At 42.4% G+C, this 10,479-nt stretch overlaps 1 protein-coding gene across 1 annotated transcript; it reads left to right on the top strand.

Annotated features, from left to right (window-relative positions):
- The first annotated feature begins 8,125 nt into the window (after positions 1–8,125).
- LOC114567662 (gastrula zinc finger protein XlCGF49.1-like) lies at positions 8,126–9,106 on the top strand. Its single transcript, XM_028596772.1, has one exon. The coding sequence runs from the start codon at positions 8,246–8,248 to the stop codon at positions 8,873–8,875; it is 630 nt and encodes a 209-aa protein (XP_028452573.1). The 5' UTR covers positions 8,126–8,245; the 3' UTR covers positions 8,876–9,106.
- The last annotated feature ends 1,373 nt before the right edge of the window (positions 9,107–10,479 follow it).

Below are 10,479 nucleotides of genomic sequence, written 5' to 3'. Positions count from 1 at the left end.
CTATACTGGCTTTTCCTGTTTTTATCAACGATTTCCTCGCTCGCTGCGGCACTCACTTTCCACTTATCACTCCACGCCGTCGGTTCTGTTATTGAAGAACACGAGAAAGCGATGTGGGGCAACCAAACGTGATACTGTTACTGTCACTCCCTACGTTGCTTGGTTGCCAGAGAGCGAGGGCCTTTGTTCATGCAACCAAACTTGATTCACATCTGGTTTCTTCTGATGAAGAAAAACAACGTTATCGAACGTTTTATCGACCGCATTTTCTATTGATATTGATTATGTGTCTATCGCGAGACATATATCGTTACCGTTTTATCACCCAGCCCTAACATGGAGTCTGGTGGGTTTGGTGATTTCGGGGCTGTTTTCTAGATAAACAAAGGTTCTTATTTAAAGGGGTGATAGAATGATTATATAGGGTATTTCACACTGTTCCTTAAGGTCTCCTAATAGGGTATGTAACATTGGTTGGGCTGAAAATTGCCCGAATGCTATTTTCTGGGCCTGTGAATATGGCCATATTTGTAACAAGAGCTTTTCTTCCAAATATGGTACATGAATATTTAGATGAGCTGCGCGCTGATTGGTTTGAGCAAACCACATACAAACACATTGGAGACTAGACAGCAGGGGCATGTTTCACAAAAGCAGAATATATAAATCCAGGATAACTGATAAAGCGAGGCTTGACCTAGTCTAATCTGTGCATCCTGGCTTGGTGTGTTTCACGAAGGCCGAGCCAGGCTGAGGAGGAGAGACTAGGTCGAGTCAGGCTGAGGAGGAGAGACTAGGTCGAGCCAGGCTGAGGAGGAGAGACTAGGTCGAGTCAGGCTGAGGAGGAGAGACTAGGTCAGGCTGAGGAGGAGAGACTAGGTCAGGCTGAGGAGGAGAGACTAGGTCAGGCTGAGGAGGAGAGACTAGGTCAGGCTGAGGAGGAGAGACTAGGTCTAGCCAGGCTGAGGAGGAGAGACTAGGTCAGGCTGAGGAGGAGAGACTAGGTCGAGCCAGGCTGAGGAGGAGAGACTAGGTCAGGCTGAGGAGGAGAGACTAGGTCGAGTCAGGCTGAGGAGGAGAGACTAGGTCGAGTCATACTGAGGAGGAGAGACTAGGAGCTGAGGAGGAGAGACTAGGAGCTGAGGAGGAGAGACTAGGAGCTGAGGAGGAGAGACTAGGTCGAGTCATACTGAGGACGAGAGACTAGGAGCTGAGGAGGAGAGACTAGGTCGAGCCAGGCTGAAGGAATTCGGATAGATGCAGGTTCACGGTTTTCCTCAAAAGACCACGAGGTCGATCACAGATTTACTGATGCCAAAATGGAGAACACGCATTGTCTTTATACTTTATACAGAGTGAGCAGCAGCTTCTTATGGAAGTATGACGACGTGAAACACAGTATTTGTATAAAAAGAAAAGAAACACGGCCGCTGTAATAAAACAGCGAGAGAAAGCGTGGCAGACGATCACGGACCGACTGAATGTGTAATTGTAGCCTAAATATAAACATTAACTGACCTCTGCTCTGAATCCTACCATTCAATGATTAGGCTACTAATCATTTGCACATATTAACAATTGTACTCTTTGCCTTAAAAGTAAGCAGAAGATAATGTTACTCAGGAAATTTACCATGAAGATCCATTTTCTACAACACTAGAATATGATGCGTACAGTGGGGGAAATAAGTATTTGACCCCTTGCTGATTTTGCAGGTTTGCCCACTTACAAAGAATGCAAAAATCTACAATTTTAATCATATGTACATTCTAACAGTGAAAGACAGAATCCCAAAGAAAATTCCAGAAAATCACATCATATGAATTTATTAAAATTGATAACCATCTGATGAGGAAAAACAAGTATTTGACCCCCTGGACAAACAGCAAGTAACCTGGCTCCTACAAGCCAGTTAGTCTTTCTTTAAGACACAGCCCCAATCCAAACCAATTGTCTACATCAAATACACCTGCCTCACCTCGTTACCTGTATAAAAGACACCTGTCAACACCCAAACAACCAGCATCCAAGATCACCACCATGGGCAAGACCAAAGAGCTTTCTACGGACATCAGGGACAAGATTGTTGATCTGCACAAGGCTGGGAATGGCTACAAGAGAATCGGAAAGCAACTTGGAGAGAAAAGATCAACTGTCGGTGCAGTTATCAGGAAATGGAAGAAGCACCACACCACCGCCAACCTCCCTCGGTCTGGGCCTCCACACAAGATCTTGCCTCGTGAGGTGTCCCTGATCATGCGAACGGTGAGGAATCATCCCAAAACCACAAGGGGGGAACTGATGAATCAACTGAAGGCAGCTGGGACCACAGTTACAAAAGAAACGGTTGGTAACACACTACGCCGTCATGGATTGAAATCCTGCAGCGCACGCAAGGTCCCCCTGCTCAAGAAGAAACATGTACAGGCCCGCATGAAGTTCGCCATTCACCACCTGGACGACTCAGAAGAGGCCTGGAAGAAGGTGATGTGGTCAGATGAGACCAAAATAGAACTTTTTGGCCTCAACTCAACTCGTCGTGTTTGGAGGGCAAAGAACACAGAGTACAACCCAAAGAACACCATCCCCACCGTCAAGCATGGTGGTGGCAACATCATGCTTTGGGGTGCTTTTCAGCCAAGGGGACGGGACAACTCCATCGTATTGAGGGGAGGATGGGCGGGGCCATGTATTGTGGAATTCTGGGCCGACATCTCCTTCCCTCAGTGAGAGAGCTGAAGATGGGTCGAGGATGGGTGTTTCAGTGCGACAACGACCCTAAGCACACCGCCAAAGCAACAAAAGAGTGGCTGAAGAAGAAGCACATCAAGGTTCTGGAGTGGCCTAGCCAGTCTCCAGACCTGAATCCGATTGAAAATCTTTAGAGGGAGCTTAAAATTCGAGTTGCCAGGCGACAACCTCGGAACCTGAATGATTTGGAGGCTGTCTGCAGGGAGGAGGGCCAACATCCCTGCCGAAATGTGCACAAACCTTGTCACCAACTATAAAAACCGTTTGACATCTGTGCTGGCCAATAATGGCTTTTCTACAAAATATTAACATGCCGTTTGTCCAGGGGGTCAAACACTTGTTTTTCCTCATCAGATGGTTATCAATTTTAATAAATTCATATGATGTGATTTTCTGGAATTTTCTTTGGGATTCTGTCTTTCACTGTTAGAATGTACATATGATTACAATTGTAGATTTTTGCATTCTTTGTAAGTGGGCAAACCTGCAAAATCAGCAAGGGGTCAAATACTTATTTCCCCCACTGTATATATCTCTTTCACTCTGTTCCTCCCTCTCTCTCATTGGCTAAAATATTAATTTCCTAAGTCATATTAACTTCCACTGCTCGCTTTTAATGCAAAGTGTACAGGTGTTCGTTTTTTGCCAATGACAAGTGACTCATTGAATGGTTTCAGTTAAGAGCAGTAGTTCATAAGTGTATATTTATTCAGTCGGTCCGCTATTATCTGCCACGCTTTTTTCGCGTTTTTTATTTTATAGAGGACGAGTTTCCTTCTCTACATATTATATGCCTTGCTCCCTGGTATATATGGACATAGAAAATAAAGACACTGAAGAAATTGAACTGTAAAATCTAGAAACTATAAAGATAATAAAATGATAAATTCCATGCACACTGTAAACATGAATGGAACAGAGTATATTCATCATTTATTCCCCCCCAGCAAAATATAAGGTCAAAAACCATTAAGGTGTCCTCTCCCTGTTGTTACATGAATGTACAGTAGCCTACATCACTAGATAGTTACTGGTCCAGTGAACTAAGACTATCATATGGGAGGATTGTACAGTTAGGATATGTTCTTAAAATTGTACAATCCTCCCAAATTATAGTCCCAGTTTACTGGACAACACAAATTGTGTGCTAAGAATGCCAAATACAATGCACATGGAAGAGGAACAAACATGATCGTTATTGTTAAAGAATTAAAAAAAAAAAAAATGAATCAACCAAAATAATTCAAGGTGCATTGGTCAACTATATAAATGTACAGCATTGTATGTATTGCCCTTAGTAACAGACTTCATTTAAAACTCATTTGAAATGTTATCAGCCTTTTCTAATTATCTCAACAACTGCCATAATATATTAATTAAACTTCTAACAACAATATGATCAGCAGTCTTCATACAGCAATATAACAGTAACAATGACAAATTTATAATAATAAAAATAATGGTCACAACTTTAAATAATAACAGTACTTAAATGAACAGCAATATGCACCTGTTGTATTTTAATCCAGGCTGATAATAAGGTGAAACCACTGCTGGGTGATCAGAAAAGGCTCCAGGATTAAATAAATCCTGGCTGCACAGAATAAATCTCCATGGTGATTTATGTGCCTCTGCTTCCGTGAAATCGAGTCAAGCCTAAATTCATCCAGGATAACTGGGAAATCCCGGCTTAATCCCTTATCTTGGTTTTGTGAAACAGGCCCCAGGTCTCATATTTCAGACACTGCAATGTTTAGTTACTAAATTCACTTCTGAGACTTTTTTATGTGAGAAATCAAGCTCATTTAAAGGTATAATAGAGGATTTTCTTTTTCCGGGTGGATCATCAAGACTATTGGTCCTCCTGGTTGTCAATCATTCTGGTGATATGTTTACGTCCCGAGCTTTCTGGTGTATATGTGTGGTGAGCTTGAGCTACGGTTTCAGCCATTCATTGAAGCTTTGAAGCTTTTGGGAGAATATTTCACACACTGGCGTGCGCTAAAAGCACAGGTTGGGCTTCCCACTGATGCCTCAGTCGTGAAGTTTCTACTCCACAGGTAAAGTTTGGCTATTTGGAGAAATCCATTTAAAATCACTGCTAGTAGAAGTTGATGTAAGCTATGATTAGCGATGCCAGCCCCTGGCACAAGTCACGCACCGCGCACACACGGTAAACATCTCAATTTGTGAAAAAGTGCAAATCTTCTTTTGGAGAGTAGGCTTGTATGAGCCATGCCGACAGCCACTTGTAAACAGTGCACTCTCGTGCACACGTTTAATAGGCGTTCCCTCTCGGGAGCAGGCAGAGTGTTGCACATGTGCATTTTTTCAAAAAGTACAGAGGGCGGCTCTTTTCTAAAATTCGGGAAAATCCTCCTCTATACCTTTTTAAATAATATATAAATATAAAAAACACATATGGGGCGTTTTACGTAAATTGATGGCTAATTGCAAATTTGGTAAGACGTGTCGGATTTAGGGAGATTCACACAGTCTGATGAGACAGTGGCAGCCCCACTGCGCTCCATACCCAGGAGAAAGTCACCGTTTCTGGGTTACCGGACAACCGAGTCTCGGGGCTCCGCAGAGCTGCCTGGCTGCCGGCATAACTATAATATATTTACAGTTTGAATTTCGTCACGCCACTTGTATAACAGCTACCCTAAGGTTTTACAAAGCCAACACTTGTGTCAGATTTCAATTTTAATGTGAATTTGAGGGGTTTCATTAGCTGCTAGTGTCCCTTTCAATCCTATGGGTAAAGATCGCGGCTAGCTGCAGGCCCTGGAGCTCCGTCAGGAACTCAGCATTTGGTAGTCCAGTAACCCAGAAACAGTGACTTTGAGCGGGTATGGAGCGCCGCGGGCTTCCGGTCGTGACGGAGATCCAGCTAGCTCACAGCGAGCCGGGGTCTGTGAAGGAGGACACGCCGGGCGGCGTGGCAGCACCGGTATATGGTACGGTACGGTATAAATATACCTATATTTGTGCGTGTTTGATGCTTTCCTATGACGCGGCCTCGGCCTTGTCTTGCTCCTCAAACATGACATTCTCCTCCAGAATTTCTTCATACATATCCAGCAGTGATCCTGTTCGGGTCCTCTTCTCTGGGGGGGGGGGGGGGTCCTCCGTGCTGGCATCTGCACTGCTGCTCATGTCATACTAAACTTTCAGCAACAGGTTGCAATCACTCCTCTTTTTTTTTTTTTCCACGTCCAAGTACCGGTCTTTGTAAGGCAAGGCAGCTTTATCTGTATAGCACATTTCAGCAACAGGGCAATTCAAAGTGCTTTACATAAAACATTAAAGAGCAGTTAGAAAACAATTAAAAAACAATAATAAACAAATTAAAAACATTAAAAGACAAGAATAAAATTGATAGTGCCGTATAAGAATAAAAGTTACAGTGCAGTATAAGAAATTAAAGTTAATAAAATAGATTATTTAAGGAAAAGCAACATCAAAAAGATAGGTCCTTAGCTTAGATTTAAAAGAACTGAGAGTTGCAGCGGACCTACAGGTTTCTGGGAGTTTGTTCCAGATATGTGGAGCATAAAAACTGAACGCTGCTTCCCCCTGTTTAGTTGTAGTGGGTATCATCACTGCACTCAGATTCAGATTCACTTTATTAGCCATTTGCAGTGTAACCTGCATTGGAAAAAAATGTGCAAGTAGCTCAAAGTGCAAAGTCAACACATCAGAGGACACAACATAAAAACACACAAACAAAGCCACATGAAGCCTCAATATTAAAAATGCTCAATATAAAAATGGTGTACAATGAAATCCATACATAAATTTAAAGTGCCTAGTTTAAGATGCTTTGTTCAAAGCAATCACAACTCGGCCGGCCAAGCAGTCTTGTCAGTGCCGCAACCGCGGGGATCACGTCAGCAGCAGAGGCCTCTGCAGAACTTATATCTCTGGTCAGCTGCTCACAGGGGGCGAGAAGTGTGATCACATTTTCTAGAATTCCCCACTGATTAGCCGTCAAAGTTGCAGGCAGCTCGAAATCAGCGGCATAAGCCCCTAGTGCCCTCCTCTGCTCGATCCAAGCTTCGCGTCACATAAAATGTTAAATTCCATCTGGTAGCGACGTCTTGTTGAAGTCGTTTTACCGACATTCTGAGCTCTTTCTGTACATCCTCCAGTGCTTGAAATGTCCAACTATTCTCCTTCCCACGGCCACAACATCCGAGACGGGACACCTTCATGCACCACCAGTTGCAGCGTTGGCGCCATGCATTTGCCACACCAAACTCCACCATAACTTCAGCCATGTTACGGGCATTGTTATATAGCATGACATGCGCTCGTCGTTCTCTTTCTATTTTCCATTTCCCAAACATTATCAGCAGTTTACCTCCGGGGCGAGTAGCGACTCGAGTCATAGTGAGAGAAACAAAGTGTCTCCCCTGTGCTTTGTGACCACGGTGGGAAATCTGTAGCAGGAAAAGTTAACTCTTCTTCTCCGTGAACAACATGAAATCAAGGAGAGGGTTAACTCTTCTTGCTCCAGGCTGGATCCCTGCGTTTCAATTATTTTCCTTGCCCCACACTGATGCAAAAATGCATTTGCCAGTGATTATCTTAACTTCATATTACTCCAGTGATGAAATAAATCCATGTCAAAGCCATTTTAAGTTTTATGTCAAGTATTTAAGTAAAAATACGGATTCTCCAAAGTTCAGTTAAAAATATCTTTAGAATAATATGCAAATTAATTGTTAGATTAATCAATGACAATAATTGTTAGGGACAGCGCTACATTGTTCCATTTTGTGGCTTGTTTTAGCAAGCTGACCTTAACAAGCTATGCTGTGCTACTTTGTATCAGTTTGTTAGACTAAATTTGTAAGTTTTCATATCTAGGACGATACAAACTACCTCTCATTATTATTGGTTTGAGTTTAGTTTGAGTGGTGGTCAGCAATGTGTCTGTTTCATTCTGTTTCCTGCAGATGTTGAGCAACTGTTGGTGGTTAAAGAAGAGGTTCCCCCTGAGCAGCAGGAGTGTAGCTCCAGTGTGGACCAGCAGGAGTGTAGCCAGACCAGCCCCCCACACATTAAAGAGGAACAGGAGGACCTGTGGAGCAGTGAGGAGGGAGAGCAGCTTCAAGGGCTGGAGGAGGCTGATATCACCAAGTTCCCATTCACTCCTGTCCCTGTGAAGAGTGAAGATGATGAAGAGGAAGCTCAGTCCTCACAGCTTCATCAGAGACAAACTCAACACATGGAAACAGAAGCTGATGGAGAGGACTGTGGAGGACCAGAACCAGCCAGGAACTCACATCCACTTTTACAACCAGAGACTGAAGACCAGACTGGAGACTCTTCTGATCCTAAGACTGGTGACAGTGCTGATTGGAAGGAGACCAGAGAACCTCAGTCAGCTTTAAACTCTCTGAAACATGATTCAAGACGTAAGAAAACATTCAGCTGCTCCGAGTGTGGGAGAAGATTTAGCACCAGGAGAAATCTAAATAGACACATGAGAACTCATACAGGAGAAAAACCTTTCAGCTGCTCGGTCTGTAAGAAATCTTTTACAGAGAGAGGAAGTGTAAAGGCACACATGAGAATCCATACAGGGCAGACGCCATTTAGCTGCTCTGAGTGTGGAAAAAGATTTAACCACAACTCGGGTCTGAAGACACATTTGAGAACTCACACAGGAGAAAAACCTTTCAGCTGCTCAGTTTGTGATAAAAGATTTGGCCATAAGACACACCTGAAGAGACATATGAGAACTCACACAGGAGAGAAACCTTTCAGCTGCTCTGAGTGTGGGAGAAGATTTGGGACCAGAGAACATCTGAAGAGACACATGATAACTCACACAGGAGAGAGGCCATTCAGCTGCTCAGTGTGTAAGAAATCTTTTACACAGAGTGGAGATCTAAGGATACACATGAGAACTCATACAGGAGAAAAACCTTTCAGCTGCTCAGTCTGTAAGAAATCTTTTAGATGTGGTGGCCATTTAAAATATCACATGAAACAACACAAAGGAGAGGAACCATCTACTTCCTGTGTTGGTGACATCAGGAAGCAGCAGGAGTGGAGCTCCAGTGGGGACCAGCAGCAGCTAGAGAATCTCAGCCAGGTTGGAACTCTCTGAACCACGGAAATAAAATGGATAGAAAGGTCATTTCCGTTCAAATCAAGGTAGCATAATAGTCAGAGTGTCAGCCATTTTTGTGTGTACCATTGCCATGGTAACGTATAAACTTAAGCATAAGCTGACTTCCGGCGAGTCGCGGAGCTGAGGCTAAATGAGTCAAATAAAAATTCATGCTTCATCCACACAAAACGCACTGCTATCACCTAGGGCTGGACCCGAATATTCGAATATTCGTCCGGTGGGTTGGTATTCGATTTGAAAATTTGACATTCGAATATTCGTTTTTTTTATTTTATTTTGGTTTATTTTCTCCATTTATCTCTCGTTCACACTCCAGTCCAGTTGGTGGCGGTAATGCACATTTAAGTTGGTTTGCCAACCACCAATAAACTACAAAGAAGAAGAAGAAGAAGAAGAAGAAGAAGAAGAAGAAGAAACTGTCGGTACACGATGACGCCCACATCGAGCATTTAGCAAACTGGGCAGAGAAGCTAGCGGCGATAACAAGTGCGGAAATGGAAAACTGTTTTGCGTTTCTCCGTTGTGAATCGCCCAGAAACTTCAACATTGTGAGGCGAAGAGATATAAAATATATATATATATATAATTATATACCGTACAGCATACCCACTACAATACATTAGACTACACCACTGTATACTACTTATTTATGTATCTGTACTGTACTGGCTCGGCTGCAGCTCTGTGTCTGTCCCTCTTCGTTTTCATCTGTTTGTATTTTATTATTAATATTAATTCATATTTTGGTTCAGTGGAAATATAAAGTGAAGATGAAAGTGTTACCTGTTGTAACTCTGATATTAAGGCTGGTTTCCGTGGGGTCTAAAATAAAATGTCAAAGTCAAATGTTTTGGCCTTATAAAAAGTCTTAAACTCACAAAAGTATTGTGTTCTAGGTCTTAAAATAATTTCAAACAGGTATTAAATTTTCCAACGTTCATGTTACACTGCCTGTTATGTGCATTGAAATGTTTTTTTCTTGTTGTAGTTCTTCCTTTCACTCGACCAAATATAATTTGCGGTTTATGTACAGACCAATACTACTCTGCATTGATTTTATTCAATTTGAATATTATTGTTGAGTACTTTTTAGACTCTGAATTCTGTTGTTCTTTCATGTCCTGATAAAGGTCTTAAATGTAATACCTAAAGGTCTTCAAAGTCTGAAAATTTGACTGGCTAAAACCTGCAGAATCTCTGATATTAAGACGTTTATGTGTTCACATTACCTGTTGTTGTTCTGCCCTCTAGTGTCAGAAACCAGGAGTGACAGTCTGGGTCCACTTCCTGTGGGGAACAGTTTTCAGTCTAAAAGACTCTTGACATTATTATTGTTCCCCTTTTTAAAGGGAGAGATGTTATGATATATCTTACAACTTGGCACACAGACTCTTTGCACAACTGTCCATGTGATTTTTCTTTTGCTGTTTCAAAAGTTCAATAAAGCACTTTCAAACCCTTTGTTTTTTCTTAAAGTATATTTCATTTTTGGAACGCTGGCCTGGCTAGGGAACAAGTGAAACTAAACGCAGTCTCGGCTTCCGCGCTTTTCTTATAAAACTTTAAGAATTGGGAAACAA

This window comes from Perca flavescens, chromosome 14 (assembly GCF_004354835.1).
Source record: "Perca flavescens isolate YP-PL-M2 chromosome 14, PFLA_1.0, whole genome shotgun sequence".
NCBI lineage: Eukaryota > Metazoa > Chordata > Actinopteri > Perciformes > Percidae > Perca > Perca flavescens.
The sequence above is the reverse complement of the archived record's forward strand: the minus strand, read 5'-3'. Positions and strand labels throughout refer to the sequence as shown.

Excerpts from the sequence above, each read along its gene's own strand:
- LOC114567662 (XM_028596772.1), top strand. The coding sequence starts at position 8,246 with ATGAGAACTCATACAGGAGAAAAACCTTTCAGCTGCTCGGTCTGTAAG.